The sequence below is a fragment of the Oncorhynchus kisutch genome, linkage group LG17, assembly GCF_002021735.2.
Source record: "Oncorhynchus kisutch isolate 150728-3 linkage group LG17, Okis_V2, whole genome shotgun sequence".
NCBI lineage: Eukaryota > Metazoa > Chordata > Actinopteri > Salmoniformes > Salmonidae > Oncorhynchus > Oncorhynchus kisutch.
Window position 1 is genome coordinate 57,912,359 of NC_034190.2, and position 18,557 is coordinate 57,930,915.

The 18,557-nt window shown below is 41.7% G+C and overlaps 1 protein-coding gene across 1 annotated transcript in view; it reads right to left on the reverse strand.

Annotated features, from left to right (window-relative positions):
• Positions 1-17,988, reverse strand: part of pard6b (par-6 partitioning defective 6 homolog beta (C. elegans)) — a 37,199-nt gene extending 19,211 nt beyond the window's left edge. The window contains exons 1-3 of the mRNA XM_020506304.2: positions 17,858-17,988; positions 17,628-17,763; positions 13,369-13,591 (exon numbers count right to left, since the gene is read on the reverse strand). Of these exons, the coding sequence (XP_020361893.1) occupies positions 13,369-13,591; positions 17,628-17,690 (286 nt within the window). The 5' untranslated portion in view covers positions 17,691-17,763; positions 17,858-17,988. The remainder of the gene's footprint in view (positions 1-13,368; positions 13,592-17,627; positions 17,764-17,857) is intronic.
• Between the last annotated feature and the right edge of the window lie 569 nt (positions 17,989-18,557).

Genomic DNA, 18,557 nt, shown 5'->3' on the forward strand with positions numbered 1-18,557 from the left:
TGCATATCTCCAACATTCATATTGTGATCAGGATAACACCCAGCCCCACAAACAGATGGTAGATTTCCTCCAAATGGACACTTACTCTAAATGCTAGTACAGTACTACAATACATAAAAGCACTGCCCTTTGACCAACATGGCAAACAATACCACCTGTACTTTCCCGCCAATTCAGTCCCTTGTGTCATTTTGTTTATCTCCCTCTCCACTGTCCCGCAGTAGTTAGTACTTGTTCCCTCCCTCCCTAGCGGGGTGGTCCAGCTAACTCCTGTCCCATGGCTCCACTCTTGTGTACGGTATGCTGTCCTGTTCAATCTGCCCAGCAGTGGTGATCAGAGGCTAGCCACATTCCACTCAATGAAGCCCCCTCCTCTTCCAGCTCCCCATCCCCCATCTAAGGCCTCACTCTGCCTCCATCCACACTGCATTCTTCACTCACTAGTTCACTGCTCTTCCTTTTGATCTCATTACTTTTCTCTGTCTCCATGCTCTGCCTACTCTGTCACCCTTAAACTCAGTTATCATGCTTCATTGATTGCTTTACTGTGTGGGTAGACTATCATGTACGCAAACACTATGTAGTGTTGTTCTGAGTCATAGTTAATTACTTTGCCAGTCATTGCTCGAGCAGCACAGTAATTCCACTCGCCCTCATAAAAACCCTTGTGCTTTTATAATTGAAACTATGGCGATGACGACATCAGTTGAACAAAACACACCCATCTTCCCTGAGTAACTGGGTTCCATCAGTAGGGAAACCTGGACAGTCTCATGCTGTGAGGACAGGACAGAAGCGAGGGTGGAGTGTTCTGCTCTGTATGACAGACACAGATAAACAATGAATTCTATTACAACAACCCTGTTTTCCACTTGTCTGACAAACCCATTCCAGTGACAACTGATACCAAAGCTTACCTACTGTATTTGAGAGTGGTGTCCCCTACAGAGGTCTGCATTTATTAATGACAATGATGGTGGAGGTAACCACACCGAGGCCAGGAGGTTCAAACAGTTGTGGTCACTGGTGGACACACATTGGGCTCTATATTAACAAACTTACCTCAATGGTACATTTTAGTGCTGGTAATAGCGCTATAGGGCACACTACAATATCTTAGCAATTTTTTACAGTGGGAATTATGGGTGCAATAGCTGGCGGTGGTGTGATAGTGATGTGTTTCGACAAATAAATAAGTTGTAGGTGGGATGAGGGCTTGACCATTCACATGCCTTTATGCATTGCATTTCTACAGAAATAAATAAATACTACTAGGCTCCCCTTAAAAACGTACTGTAGTCAATCATTTGAATGTTTGTAGGACCTTTGTTAACTGGACAAGAGGCGCTTGGAAATTGGTATGGATAAGCTACAAGCAAAATGGAGTATGCAGGTAGGGCCTATGAATTGTGAATAATGCAAAAGCCTCAGAAGAAGACATTTGAGAAACCTTTTATGGATAGGCTACTTGGCTAATACATGGCCTGGATAAGCAAGACACCCGACGCATTGCTGTTGAACCAGCTTTCAAGTAGGGGTAACCTACTGAGTGCTTGGTTTTTCATCTAATGAAAACAAGCAATTGTTAAAGGAAAATAACTTCAATGTTTCTAAATACCAGGGTCACCTGCATCATCTCATCTCTCATCTCTCATTCCATGATGTGCATGTAGCCTGCATGAAGGGGGTTTTACACACATCCAAAATAACAGGAACTGGCTAAAATAATGTACATAGATAAAAAGGGGATGTCCGCTCACTGTTTTGCTGTTCCCAAACTTGATCTTTTCATAAAGCTTTGGTGATTAAGATATATTTCAAAGCGGTCTCACGAGCCAACCCTTTTCTTGACAATCTTGGGTACATGGCGAATGCATTGCAAGTTGTTGGGATGAGTCTTGTCCTTGATGCAAAACATAGAGACTAGCTGGGCTTAGCTGCAAAGTCCAAATTCTCTATATTGTAAAAATGTATGAAGTGTTTTTTTTTTGTCTTCATTTTAAAGGTTTAAAAAGTTAGGGTTAGGCATTAGGGTTAGCAATATGGTTAAGGGTAGATTTCAAATCAGATTTTATGACAGTAGCTGTGCAAGCTAGTGACCACTGCAGAGCTGCCTCCAGAACAAGATTGATGAAAAACGCTAACCTGCGGGCAAGACCAAAAAACAAAACAAAAAAGCCTTCATTGAGGGGAGGGAACGCAATGCTTTGTTTTTAATCATCTAAAAAAAAATATGCACTATGCATCACAGCTGGTTGGTAGAGGTGTGAAGGTTTAAACACAATTGGGATCGTTAACGTTAAGTTACTGCTTTACTGAAGTTGAGACTTTGCAAGCCGTCTTTCAGATGGGACGTTAAACGGGCATCCCGAGTCTGTGGTCACTAAAGATCACGTGGCACTTACTATAAGAGTAGGTGTGTTAAAACCTTTTACGACTAGGGGGCAGTATTTTAATTTTTGGATAAAAAATGTTTTAAACAAGATATTTTGTCACGAAAAGATGCTCGACTATGCATATAATTGACAGCTATGGATAGAAAACACTGACGTTTCCAAAACTGCAAAGATATTGTCTGTGTGTGCAAAAGAACTGATGTTACAGGCGAAACCCAGATAAAAATCCAATAAGGAAGTGCCGCATTTAAATAAATAAAAATGTTTTTAAAAGTTCGGCGTTGTAGTGACCGCATTTTCCGGTCGATTTCTCAGCCAAACGTGAAGAACAAACGGGAGCTATTTCTCCTACAAAAATAATATTTTGGGAAAAAAAGTTACATTTGCTATCTAACTGGGAGTCTACTGAGTGAAAACATCCTAAGTTCTTCAAAGGTAAATGATTTAATTTGATTGCTTTTCTTATTTTCGTGAAAATGTTGCCTGCTGCCAGCAGAGCCTAGCATAGCATTATGCCATGATAAACTTACAAATGCTTGTCTAGCGTTGGCTGTAAAGCATATTTTTTAAATCTGAGATGACAGTGTGATTAACAAAAGGCTAAGCTGTGTCTCAATATATTTCATTTGTGATTTTCATGAATAGGAAGATTTTCTAGGGATATTTACGTCCGCTGCATTATGCTAATTAGTTTGAGGCGATGATTACGCTCCCAGATCGGGGTTTGAGAGTCACAAGTTAACCCCGGTGTCCTGAATAATTCCCAAATCTGGCCTTCATACCATCATTGCCACATAATCATCCACAGGTTCCAATTGGATCATTCATCCCCCCTCCTCTCCCCTTAACTATTCCCCAGGTCATAGCTATCAATATGAAGGAGTTCTCAGTCAACTTACCTGGTAAAATAAGGATTAAATTACATACAATTTATTTATTTATGTTTTAAATCAAGGAATTGTGAACTGCAGCATTCCATTACGAAATACAGCTTTTGATTGGCGACACATAGGACTAGTGCATGGATCTGACTCCATCTGCCTGGTGGCAGACATGCCTATACTGTGCCCTTCCCCTCTCTCGCTCGCTATGAAAGATACAAGTGTTTGTGTTCTCTGAAGTACGGCAACTAATCAGTCTCCTCCATTCCCAAAAAATACTGAATCTTAGGAATTGATTCATAGTGGAAGATGTGTTATCTTTCTACTAAAATGTGTTATCTTTCTACTAAAATGTGTTATCTTTCTACTAAAATGTCTTGCTATGTCAGTATTCAACAAACTAAAAAAAAAAAAAATGTTTAGGATAGAGTGGTCTGTGCACAGGCAGCTCGAGATTACTTGATTAACTGTTCTGGTCGTCAGTACCACTTCAAAAGCGGCATTCCTTTCAGACAAGTAAAATGCCTGTTCAATGGCGCTTCAAAACTATCTCCAGAGAAGGTCTGTTTAACGGAAAACCAAAGCTTTTTTTTTGCTATTTAGATGTTATGCAACACTGTTCATTTGTCACATCCCTACCGGATAGGCACCACTTCCACTGTCAAAATCCATTGCATAACCAACAGCGTTGCCGCTAAATTTCCCCATTCGCACTGAATGAAGTTGTCACTTTTGCGCTCGTTTTTAAGGACAGACCTCAAATATTGCCACTCCTCCCACCTCAGCACAAGCGAATTGACGTTAGACAGGTAAATTGCAGAATCTTACGAAAGGGGTGGAAAATACCAGTGCGCTAGTTTCTGCATGACTGAAATCGGCAACTGGCGTACGTTTGACACTTGCGCCGCTCTAGCGCCAGCCAAAAAGAGCATATTATCTAAAGTGTTTAAGTGATGAACAGAGGAGTACAGCTCTTTCTCTGGCTGACCACCATAAAAACACTGTTACACTGACCTCAGCAAAAACAGTGTACCTGTATGACATGGCAACGGTAGGGGAAGGCACACTGCTCTCCTGCTGGTCTCGTTCAGTAAAAAGAAAACAATAGGAGTCTGTCAGAACATACTGCACTGAGAACAAATAAAGCAGCTTCACAACTGACCACATTAACTGTCGTGCAGGCCGAAGCAACAGTATGTCATTCATAAACATAACCCTTTAACTTCACACATCACAAGTGACAGAAAAAGAAAAAAAAAGTATACAAACTGTCATTGTTTGTTGTCTATGTGGGTATTTCCTCAGCAGGCTTTGCAGCTCCCATCATCCCTAAACAATACCTAGGGCCATTAATACAATGGTGCACAGGTCTCTTCAGGGCTACCATGGCAACAGGTAAACAGGCATGGGACTGGTTGCACTACAGCCATCCAGACATTGTGTAAGATTCAGGGCTGGGATTTGCCAGGGACCTCACGATACAATATTATTACGATACTTAGGTACCGATACGTATTGCGATTCTCACTATTCTATGTGTATTGCGATTTGATACTGTGATTTGATGTTCCAACATATTGCTCACCATATGTCTGCTGCAGAGGGACAAGAGAGTTTTGATCAGTCATGGAAATAAACGTGCTGAAAACATGTTGGCTCACCATATAAAAAGATGGAGAACAAGCTACAGTATGAATGAAAAATACTGTCGTTTTGGTGCAAGTACAACCAAATGGCACAAAAATGATTGCTATATTGTCAAAATAATACATTGTCAGAAATTAAAATCAGAAAATGTTTTTTTCTTCTATGTGTGTTTATATTAGGATCCTCATTATGTACCAGAAATCCACAAAAGGACAGCAAAACAATAAGTTCACCTTCATGGGGACAGGTCTCCCACAAGGACAAAGACTTAGGTTAAGGGTTAAACTTAGGTTTAGGAATAATAGGATTTTGATTGGAAAACATGTGTGAGTGAAAGAGAGAGAGAATCACTAGGTAATTTCAATCATTAATAGCTTGACATACTGAAATCAATTATCTGGACACACTCAAATAGGCCTACAGAAGGCAAGCCAACACTGCCCAAGAATATATCATGTCCAAAAAGTTCACAACCCCATCTGAAGCCCACAAACGGCACGTGGACGGCACATACAAAGAACATCTTTCATTCAGATTATTTGAATACCCTGCAAATTAAAAAAATGTGTTGCCAATACATTAACTCCACACATATTCCACAGAATCCCCATCAACATGTACAATATTCCACATCCACACAGCTCATCAAAACATCAATCCAACAACAACTTTATTCTTAATCTGGATTTAAAGAAAAAAAGTCTGCCACTTGCTTAAAAAAGTCTAGTTTACTTCCACAATGACAAGGGTCAGCCATGGCTGGAGGGAAAACATTCTGGCTAAACACATACCAGCTCTTTTATAACCCCCATGAGTTCTTCTCAAACAAACTTACAGCCTAGAAAGAACTCCCAGACTGCAGAGGGGGAGTAAAGACAGCAACAGGCAGCCAAAGAGCACAACCTGCTCTTTACATCCTAACACAGACTGAGCCCAGAGAAAGAGACAACGCTGATACAGCCATCGTCATTTGACATTAAGAACCCCACCATTTAGCCTAGCAGTCCAGAAACCATTAGTAAAAGAAGACAATACATAGACCCACATCCATACAACTTCCGATGGCCATGCAGTAGTGTTGAGTGACATTTTTAAAACAACAAATTGACTAATATAGGTAAATTATTTGAATTCCATTTCATTCAGCTCAATGACAAATTTCTCTAAAGATTCATCAGATCAATTCCAAACTGTGCGATGTAACCGTGTCAACAGGCCAAAATTCTACGTAGTGTAAGGGCAGAAAATGTGATAATTAACGACAATGGCCATAATCCATTGCGTGCCTACTTATCCAGTCTGTGTTTCTTTCACTCCTGCTATGTTAGGTTAGTGTGGGGCAGACATGGAAAGGGAGAGAAGAGACAAAAGAATGTGTGATCGACAGGGATGAAGAGCAGTTGCTTCGCGAGGCATCTCTACCTGTAAATACACGATCTAAGCGATTCATAGTAGGTATTCAGCAGCCAGGCTTTATTTACTTTGAAGAACTAGTAAAATAGTGATTTTGTCAGACAGCATAGGCAGCAGATCTATAGAGATGAGATAATGACTCCAGGTCAAATAAAACAAATACAACTCAAATATTTTATTAAAGGAATAAATAATGGTTAATTAGTGATAAGCTGGGAATTGTATTAATTGTTTTATTCTGTGTTACAGCATTCAACCCACATTAAATGTAAAAACATTAAAATAATAAAAAGCACTAACCGCTCAGCACTACTAGGCAGTCAGAATGAACTGCTTCCTACACTATTGGGTAAAGGCGGTGGGCAAAGATTTCAAGAGTGTGTGTGTGTGCACGTGTGTTTGAGGGGTGAGTTGCTGCAGCCAAAGACGTTAGTGTCTAGCATGTAATTGAAACACAGGGCCCACACAGCGTGACACAGCGACCCCTGTAATCCCCTCCTGACAAAGACGCTTAGCATCTATAGGTCATATGGCACATCGAGACAGCTTAGACTCACCCCCCACAGCCCCAGTCTCTCTGGATTGACCAGATTGCACTGAACACTCAATTATGACAAAAAGGACTAAAGACTGAGTTCAACACCCATACTAAAAACAGCAATTATCACCTCATTGAAAAACTTACTGAATGGACACACACAACTAGGCCTAATTCATTGTTCAATGACTATCAAAATGTCCAAAATGCTATAGTACCATAGTGAGACAGTAGGCTAAATTAGGGCTGGGCAGTATTCCGTATTTGACTATATAATGGTGTTGATGCACGTACCAGTTTGGGTTTTTACTTTATCTTCTATAAACCATTTCAAATGTTAGGCTTGTTAAACACTACTGGAGTCGTCTAGCTCTCACCAAGCCCGCCCCATCATTCAAGGAGCACAGTTGTTGTTCTTGCTCGACCCCAAGGGGCCAGGATCTTATCAAATCCAGCCTTCACAGCCAAAGATATGAAAATGTTATATTCATCTAATGTCGGCCATGTTTTTGGATGACGTGATGTTGTTGCTGCTCTCACTGCTCCCTGTGCGCAATGAGTGCTAGTGAGCATGCAATGTTGGTCCGTATAAACCAGATGCAACCCGGATGTAGACGGCCCATGAATCGGTATTTGCGAACATCAGTAGATGACCTTAAAAACAGTCAGATATTTTGGACGCAGTCTCCAGTTCTTATAATACCTCAGTGGCTGGACCACGAGATCATTTGCTGATCGTTCCCTTTTCAGTCTGCATGATAAATGCAGCAGACGCAACAATATGTTGATGAAGTGGAGAAAGTCAAAGTTGCAGGTCTATTATGATATACTGAGAGAGCAACTTGGCACATATTAAAAAGGTAATTAAAAATGCCAGACGGGCTCCTTTTTATAACTTGATCACTATTAATAATTTGAGTGCTCTTCTCGACCATTTATGGCCTGATCAAATCCTACCCCTGCAAACCTGTGTGAACTTTCCTCCACATCTAAATGTGATGAGTTTGCGGCATATTTCAGAGATAAGATAGCCAACATTAGGCTGGGTATCAATCAAGCAAGAACTGATGAGAAGTTTGATGATATGTGCCCGAGCCTACCACACAAAGGCACTATGGATTTATTTTTTGCTGATTGACACAGACATGCTCAGGAAAGAGATATCACAACTTAAGCCTTCTACCTGCCTTATTGATCCTATCCCCTCCACCTACTTCAAAAGTTTTTAATTGCATATCTGAAGAAGTGCAAGCCACTGTTAATCACTCTCTCTTCTCAGGCACTTTCCCCACTGCACTAAAAATGGTGAAACCACTTCTGAAGAAAAGTCATTTAGATTCTTCAGCTCTTAGCAATTTGACAATGTCCAACCTTCCATTCTTAGGCAAAATTGATGTTCAAATAGCTAAAATATTTAAGTGCCAACTGTATTAAAAAATAAATAAAAATAAAAAAGTTTTTTTTGTGCCCACCACAGCAGAGACAGCCGTAGTTAAAGTGGTAAATTACCTTATAGCCAACAAAGATGCCATACAGCTCTTTGTCCTCGTACTCTTAGATTTAAGTGCTGCATTTGACACGGTTGACCATGATGTTCTTCTGGACAGACTGGAGAGGTGGGTTGGCCTCTCCGGTCGAGTTCTAAATTGGTTTAGGACCTATTTAACAAGGTGAGAGTTTGTCAACCTTGGTGAACATAATTCACAGAAAATACATATCACATAAGGTGTTCCACAAGGTTCAACTTCAGGTCCGGTACAGTTCAGTTTACCAATGTTACCCCTTTGGCAGCATTATTGGAAAGCACAGCATTGACTTTCACTGATACACAGACGATACACAACTTTACATTTCTATGTCACCAGAGGATTTTAGATTCCACAGATAAATTCTTATACTAGTGATTTAAATACATGGATGGCTCACAACTTCAGCCAGCTAAATCAAGACGAGACCAAGGTACTTATTGTTGGAGCCAAAGCCGAGAGAGAATCAAGCCGCACATCTGAATTCACAGGCAATAAAGACAAGACACGAGGTAAAAAAACAAAAAAACAAACTAGGTGTCATTTTAGATTCTGAACAAAATTTGGATCACACATTGGGAATGTGACCAAAATCACTTCTTACCACCTGAGGAACATTGCCACGGTTTGGCCGTTACTCTCTCAGTCTGATACAGAGAGACTCATCCATTACAAGTAGGCTTGACTACGATACGGCTCTCCTGTCTGGTCTACCCAAGAAAGCCATTGATCAACTGCAAACCATACAGAATGCTGGACCAAGGGTACTGACCAAGACCAGAAGGAGATCACACCGGTTTTAAGTTCTCTGCACTGGCTGACGGAGTTGTAGAATTAATTTTAAGATTATTCTATTGGTTGTTAAATCAATCCAGGATTGTGCACCCCTATACATGTCAGACATGCTTTCAAGTAAGTCCCTCAGCTCCTCTGGCATTGGCCTTTTAACCATACCAAAGCCTAGGCCCAAGAAGCATGGAGAGGCAGCCTTTGAGTTACTATGCACCCAGCCTCTGGAAAAGCCTGCCAGAGAACTTGGGGGCTGAAACGGTTGACTTTTTTAAATGTATTTTTTTAGAGAACTTCAAACATCTTTAGCTTTGCTTTTCCTTAGGGTGATTTTTAAATTGTTCAGTTTGTGTCATTTAGATTTTTTTATCTTATGTTTGTTGTGTAGTAAATATTTCAGCTTTTATTTTCAGTTTCTTCATGGAAAGCACATTGTGTTTGCATTCCATGTCTGATATGTGCTGTATAAATAAAGCTCGATTTGATGACAACGATGCTGTTTTCCACTTCGCTTCTTAATATAAATCCACACACATTCTATAATTACACTATTAGTTTTTGTATCTTACAGTCTGCAAACAGCTAGTTTGTCTTTTCTTAGCAAGTTGTGGCTAAAATAAATCATATCAACTGCTAATGCTAACCGGTAGTTAGCTTGCAAGCCAGTCAGCTAGCTAATAAATGTACTGAGTCCGAGCAAATGTAGCTAGCCAATTCATCCTGATACCAGTGCTGGTGTAGGTCTAAATCAGCATGTTGTTTGGGCAACAGTATCAGAGAGGAATAAGAATAAGCGAAGCATGAATGTGTTAGCTACATGAAGTAAGAGAAAACATTTAATTTGTTTTGTCTAGAAGGGTACAGCTTGTCAAAATGGACTTTTTGTAGCAGGTTGAGGAAAACTTAAGCAGGTTATGATAATTAACATAGAAGGTTAGGATAATTAAGTTAAGGTTAGAAAAAGGGTTAGCTAAAATGCAACAAAAAAAGCACAGAGATTTAGGAGATGGACGAAAGACTGTGGCATTACACACATGGAATCTAACAATGGAGTTGGAGAAGGAGGCTGACCGATTGTGTTTTTTTTGGTTTGTTTTTAACTTATTTATTTAATTGTTTACATAATGTTGCCTCTACTGTCTATTATGAACGAAAATAACTTCTGGACAACAGGACTGCAACTACTCACCACGGACTGGCAGAATCCTTGTTTTCCCTTAAATGAGTCTGACGAGCCCAACGCGAATGATATACTACTTTCTCGGGAACAGGCCCAGATCCCTGTGATTTGCATGATGAGTCGGCGGAGAAAAAAGGGGCCAGAGGGCGGGCAGCCTTCTGAAAACTTGTAGGCGATCGACTAAACCCCCATCGACTAACAATCTTTGGAGAATAAAATCGAATTACGTACAAGATTAAACTACCAACGGGACCTTCAAAACTGTAATATATCTCTCATGCTTCACTGAGTAGTGGCTGAACGATGACACTATCAACATACAGCTGGCAGGTTATACGCTGTACCGGCAGGATAGAACAGTGGCAGCTGGTAAGACAAGGGGTAGCGGAATTGGTATTTTTGTCATTAACAGCTGGTGCACGATATCTAAGGAAGTATTGAGCTATTGCATCTCAAGATAAGCTGTGGAGCACACTATCTACCTAGAGAGTATCTGTATTTTTCATAGCTGTTCACATACCACCACAGACGGAGGCTGGCACTAAGACAGCATTGAATGAGTTGTATTCCGCCATAAGCAAACAAGAAAAGGCTCACCCAGAGGCGCCGCTCCTAGTAGCCGGGGACTTTAATGCAGGGATGCTTAAATCCTTAATACCAAATATCTATCAGGGGGGGGAAATACTCTGGGCCACCTTTACTCCACAAACAGAGATGCATACAAAGCTCCCCCTAGCCCTCCATTTGGCAAATCTGACCATTATTATATCCTCCTTATTCCTGCTTTCAAGCCAAAATTAAAGTAGGAAGCACCAGTGACTAGATCAATAAAAAAAAGTGGTCAGATGAAGCAGATGCTAAGCTACAGGACTGTTTCCCTAGCACAGACGGAATATGTTCCGGGATTCCTCTGATGGCACTGAGGAGTACACCACATCAGTCATTGGCTTCATCAATAAGTGCATCAATGACATCATCCCCACAGTGACCGTATGTACATATCCCAACCAGAAGCCATGGATTACAGGCAACATCCGCAGTGAGCTAAGGGAGCTAGAGCTGCCGTTTTCGGGACTCTAACCCAGAAACTTTTAAGAAATCCCACTATGCCCTCCGACGAACCATCAAACAGGCACAGCGTCAATACAGGACTAAGATCGAATCGTACTACACCGGCTCTGACGCTCGTCCGATGTGGCAGCGCTTGCAAACTATTACAGACTACAAAGGGAAGCACAGCCGAGAGCTGCCTAGTTACACAAGCCTACCAGATAACCTAAACTACTTCTATGCTCGCTTCGAGGCAAATAACACTGAAACATACATGAGAGCACCAACTGTTCCGGAAGACTGTGTGATCCCACTCTCTGCAGCAGATGTGAGTAAAACCTTTAAACAGGTTAACATTCACAAGGCCCCAGGGCCAGACAGGTTACCAGGACGTGTACTGTGAGCATGCACTGACCAACTGGAAACTGTCTTCACTGACATTTTCAACCTCTCCCTGTCAGAGTCTGTAATACCAACAAATTTTAAGCAGCCTGTGCCCAAGAACACTAAGGTAACCTGCCTAAATAACTGCCAACCCGTAGCACTCACAACTGTAGCCATGAAGTGCTTTGAAAGGATGGTCATGGCTCACATCAGCACCATTATCTCAGAAACCCCTAGACCCACTCCAATGACAACAGTGGTATACCTGATCACCGACAACAACGAGGCAGACTATAGGGAGGAGGTCAGAGAACTGGCAGTGTGGTGCCAGGACAACAACCTCTCCCTCAATGTGATCAAGACAAAGGAGATGTTTGTGGACTATAGGAAAAAGAGGACCAAGCACACCCCCATTCTCATCGACAGGGCTGCAGTGGAGCATATTGAGAGCTTCAAGTTCCTTGGTGTCCACATCACCAACAAACTAGAATGGTCCAAACACACCAAGACAGTCGTGAAGAGGGCACGACAAAGCCTATTCCCCCTCAGGAAACTAAAAAGATTTGGCATGGGTCCTCAGATCCTCAAAAGGTTCTATAGCTGCACCATCGAGAGCATCCTGACGGGTTGCATCACTGCCTGGTATGGCAACTGCTCGGCCTCCGACCGCAAAGCACTACACAGAGGGTAGTGCGAACGGCCCAGTACATCACTGGGGCCAAGCTTCCTGCCATCCAAGACCTCTATACCAGGCAGTGTCAGAGGAAGGCCCTAAAAATTGTCAAAGTCTCCAGCCACCCTAATCATAGACTGCTCTCTCTGCTACCGCACGGCAAGCGGTATCGGAGCGCCAAGTCTTGGTCCAAGAGTCTTCTAAACAGCTTCTACCCCCAAGCCACAAGACTCCTAAACAGGTAATCAAATGGCTACCGAAAATATTTGCATTGCCTGCCCCCCCGGCCCGCTGCTACTCTGTTATCAGCTATGCATAGTCACTTTAATAACTCAACCTACATATTACCTCAACTAACCAATACCACCGCACATTGACACTGTACCGGTACCCCCCTGCATATAGTCTCGCTAATGTTACTTTACTGCTGCTCTTTAATTACTTGTTACTTTTATTTCTTATCCGTATTTTTTTAAACAGCATTGTTGGTTAGGGGCTCGTAAGTAAGCATTCCACTGTAACCTGTTGTATTCAGCACATGTGACTAATAAAATTAGATTTGAATCTCACATGAGCCTTTTTTATTTTTAATATCAAGTAAACAATTCACTACAATCACCATAGAAGAAGTTCAAGTAGCAGTAAAAAGTTACAAAAAAAACATTGAAAAATAATCCTTCCCTCTGCCCCATGATGACCTGCCCCTGGCTCTGTGCGATCCTTCTCTACAGTGTATAGCCAGAAGAGGACTGGCCACCCCTCGGAGCCTGGTTCCTTTCTAGGTTTCTTCCTATGTTCCTACCTTCAAGGCAGTGTTTCGTAGACACTGTGCTCCTGCCCCAGCATTGCTTGCTTTTGGATGTAAAATACATTTGATTGATCCTTTCTTACCTTTCCTCTGCAGGAAGAGCCGTAGCAGCGGGCTAGCCACAGAGATGGCCTTGTGGTAGTTGTCATTGTTGTTTATTGGCAACAGGTCGCCGTGGACGTCGGCGTAACCCACCAGCAGGTCCACGTTGGGTATCCGGTGCACATGCTGCAGGAGTCCATAGAACTCATCAAATCTGCCCGGCTTCGACCGGTCCAGGGAGAACCGACGGAATTCGGCCCCAAACTGGGACATATAGGAATGTGAACAGACAGAGACAGACCACAGTTAAAAGATTGGATAGGAGGAAGGATAAAGACCTTGGTGTTTGTAGAAAGAATTTTGCAGCAAACCGTTTTGACAAAGCAGAAAAACATTACACAGTGGTTGGAAGAAGTAAAATCTAGACTTTACAAAAACATGAGGTCCTGGGCTGGCGTGGTTACATGTGGTCTGCTGTTGTGAGGCCGGTTGGACGCATTATATAAATAAAAAATCTAAAACATGAGGCGGCTTATGGTAGAGAAATTAACAATTCTGGCAACAGCTCTGGTGGACATTCCTGCAGTCAGCATGCAAATTACACTCTCCCTCAAAACTTGAGACATCTGTGGCATTGTGTTGTGACAAACTGGACATTTTAGAGTGGCCTTTCGTCCCCCGCACAACATGTACCTGTGTAATAATCATGCAGTTTAAATTGGCTTCTTCATATGCCACACCCGTCAGGTGGATGGATTATCTTGGTAAAGGAGAAACGCTCACTACTAGGGGTGTAAACAAATTTGTGCACAGAATGAGAAATAAGCTATTTGTGAGGATGGAACATTTCTGGAATATCTTATTTCAGCTCATGAAACATGGGACCAACACTTCACATGTTGAGTTCATATTTTTGTTCTGTTTCAGTAACATAAAAAAATCACCAGCAAAAATCGGTCAGTTTAATAAGCACGGCTGCATCTCAATCCACTGCATCCGCTTATAATCGACCTTTCGCATCTGCGGTGGAAGGTGGCCGAAGGTGGCTACAGAGGTGTTTGTCAGACCATGAGACATCCCTAAAAAATGGTGGTGTTCTCTCCACGACTACTACAAGTGTCACAGGACTCGTCTAAAGGTAACTTATACAAACGAATGGTAGTACAGTGCTTCAGAACGTATTCAGACCACTTCAGTTCTTCCACATTACAGCCTTATTCTAATATTCTTTATTCCCTCGTCAAACTACACCCTATAATTACAAAGCGAAAACAGGTTTAGACATTTTAGCAAATGTAATAAAAATAACACAGAATTACTTTACTTACATAACTATTCAGACCCTTTGCTATGAGACTCGAAATTGAGCTCAGGTGCATCCTGTTTCCATTGATCATCCTTGAGATGTTTCTACAACTTGGAGTCCACCTGTGATAAATTCAATTGATTGGCCATGATTTGGAAAGGCACACACCTGTCTATAGAAGGTCTCACAGTTGACCGTGCATGTCAGAGCAAAAACCAAGCCATGAGGTCGAAGGAATTGTCCGTAGAACTCAAAGACAAGATTATGTCGAGGCATAGATGTGGGAAAGGGTACCAAAACATTTCTGCAGCATTGAAGGTCCCTAAGTGGCCTCCATTATTCTTAAATGGAATACGTTTGGAAGCACCAAGGCTCTTCCTAGAGCTGGCTGCCCGGCCAAACTGAGCAATCGGGGGACAAGGGCCTTGGTCAGGGAGGTGACCAAGAACCTGATGGTCACTGACAGAGCTCCAGAGTTCCTCTATGGTAGAGTGACCAGACGGAAGCCACTCCTCAGTAAAAAGGCACATGCCAGCCCACTTGGAGTTGGCCAAACGTCACCTAAAGACCCTCACCATGAGAAACAAGATTCTCTGGTCTGATGATACCAAGATTGAACTTTTTGGTCTGAATGCCAAGCATCACGTCTGGACAAAACCTGGCACACATCCTACAGTGGTTGCAGCATCATGCTGTGGGGATGTTTTTCAGCACTGGAAGACCAGTCAGGATCGAGGGAAAGATGAACCTGCTCCAGAGTGCTCAGGACCTCAGACTGGGGTGAAGGTTCACCTTCATCAGGACAACGACCCTAAGTATACAGCCAAGACATTGCAGGAGAGGCTTCAGGACAAGTCTCTAAATTTCCTGAATTTTCCAGACTTGAACCCGATCAAAACATCTCTGGAGAGACCTGAAAATAGCTGTGTAGACACTCCCCATCCAACCTGACAGAGCTTGAGAGGATCTGTAGAGAGAAATGGGATTAACTCCCCAAATACAGGTGTGCCAAGATTGTAGCGTCATACCCAACAAGACTAGAGGCTGTAATCGCTGCCAGAGGTGCTTCAACAAAGTACTGAGTAAAGGGTCTGAATAATTATGCAAAAATTTCAAAAAACCTGTTTTAGCTTTGTCATTATGGGGTATTGTGTGTAGATTGAGGGAATTTTAAAAATCTATTTTAGAATAAAGCTGTTACGTAACAACGTGGAAAAATTCAAGGGCTCTGAATACTTTCCGAATGCACTGTATACAGGTAGTTTTGTGCAAACAAACGGGTTAAATATGGGTCCAAAAAAACTACAATATTTCCTGAGCTCTCATACCTCATTGATATAGGACAGACACTTCAAGACCTTACGATGGATTATTGTTTGCCATTTAATAATGTGTTATTCAATGTGTTTCTATGGTTTATAAGAGTAAAGTCAAAATTCAACCTTTTAACAAATAAATCTAAACCAATTGACTCATGACCACTGTGTGATAGGTAGAGTCTTGAAGACCAGAGCATCACTCATTTAGTACAAATTCTGATTATGGGTCTTTGGCTTGTATGTGTGAAAATGAGTACAATCTGTGCATCAATTAAAATGTTCAAAATACAGATGTGGGTGTGATTGTGCCTGTGTATGTCATAGCAGTCTATAATTACAGAAATAGGGACTCGCACACCCATCTGTCACATCAATAGGAAAAATTCTGATCTGAAATCTACCAAATCAATTACACTGGTGACAGTAACTCCTGTTGGTGGTACTCTATTAGTGAGAGCAGTTTACCACAAACATGTTTTGTTCGACATGGTTGGAGCAATGCCTGTTGCCGAAGTGTAACATTGGAGTTGAAAGACAAGGGAAGGACCCTCCCGTCCCTTTTTTGCATTACGAAGGTGCCCCCAGCGACTAGCAGTGTTGTGGTTACTGCTGCACAGTGCGGGGGACTGAGTTTGTACGGTTGATTAGCACCCCATTGTCTAATCAGGCTGAAGACTACAAACACATTGGGAAACTGGGGATTGGTACCACCATCCTTTTCATGAGACTAATGTCTGTAGTCTTGACAACATCTCATAACATGTGCTGATGAAAAAGTTAGTGTTTTGAATGGTTGAAGGGACCCCTGCATTTTTATTACCACTACTATTATTTGACATTCCAATAGTGACACTGGATATTACATTTTGGGATGATCCCAATAATGGAAATGTATCTATTTAGAAGTATGAAATATATACCTAAACTGCGCAATTACTTTGTTTACTATTAGCAATCCTATGCGGAAGGAACCAAGATCCCTTTGGCACCTGCGCACGGCACTATAAACAGCTGAATGACTTGTCAGCGTTCTAGGCCAACAACCTTCATAAACGATTAGCAAACCTAATTAACAACCAGACAGTAGGCGGTGCAATCACAGATGTGTCTCAGATGCTTTTGAAGCTTGTTCAGTATGCTTATTTTAGTTAGTTCATTGTAAACAAACATTCACCCAATCAGATCATATAAAATTGTGTAACATTGTCCAAACTCACTCCACAGCAATATGTGGTTCGTTGACAAGTATTCGCTCATTACGTTGGTGGCTGGATAGTCACAACATTGCCTAATCTCCAAAGCTTTTGACAGGGTTCCGACCACGGCGTAATAATTTAATTCGTACAAATAAGACAATGTGGTAAAACATCCATCCATGCATTCGATAACACATATCTTCCTCACACCAATCCACATTTGACACTTGTTCGTTCGCTGGACAGATCACTGGCTGGCCAACTAACGCGTTAGCTAGCAAGCAAACTGGTACAGCTAACGTTAGCTGACGCAGACGAGACAATTGAATTACAACATAACTTGCTGACAAGCCACTTAGCAGGCTAATTTTGCCATCGTTTGCAAGTAGCAATCTATGAGCCTTCAATAACTCATACAATAGTTACATAGTAGCTGTTTTATACTGGCAATTAGCTAGCTAATATTGCAAGCAACGCACCTTGCTCTTCACCTCCACGGAGCTCAGAGTTCGGTTGCTCGGCACTCGGTGGTGCTTGTTCATCTTTCGCTAGCAGGACCGCCACAGCAGCACACACTTGCCCTCGCGGGGCTGCCCTCGTCTCCTTCGCACTCCCCTATATCCCAAATGATATCAACACAGGTATTCCAGTTATCTGTGTGTCCTCATAAGACACTTTAATTACCTCGTTTGCGACAACGCCAACCAACCTGCTGTAATTTATCTTCTCATACTCGCCACACCGCCAGCTAACCACTTCATTGTCTGTCCTGTGTGACGCTTTCACGCACCCAGGAAACTGCACTCGTTCCCAACAGGCGCGTTCCCGCTAGTAAGAATCAAGTACGACTTATCTTGATCACTTTTTACCTGTAAAAATGTATTAGTTTATATGACGTAACCAAAAAGTAAATCAATGTTTGTCTCTTGTCCACATCATAAAATAATCTTGTCTAACTGTTTGTCTGCATGTCCTAAATTGTGAATAAAGTGTATTTTATAATGGTAAAGTGTTTTTAGTACAAACAGAGTAGCTCTAAGAACTACAGGTGATATATTTCTTTCTATAAAGTAAATCAAAGATAAACATTAACAAATTCACCTTGGCCAAGGTGAGTTTGCTCCACTCCTTTCCCAAACTCCTAACTGTTTGTGTCTTATGAAATTGCGATATCTTGTGGTCATCTGGTGTTAGCGCAGACAATTATCATCAAAAGATTAAATTCAGCTATTTCAAATTTACGTAAAGTATGAAGCATCACATAATATGTATGGTTTATCTATTTGATGTCTTCAAATACTGTGATTTGACATATAATATCACATCTAACTAACATAATGTATTTATTGTTCCCTTCAACCCACTTACTGCAATATGTTTCCATTTACCCCTGTTACAGTATTTAATTG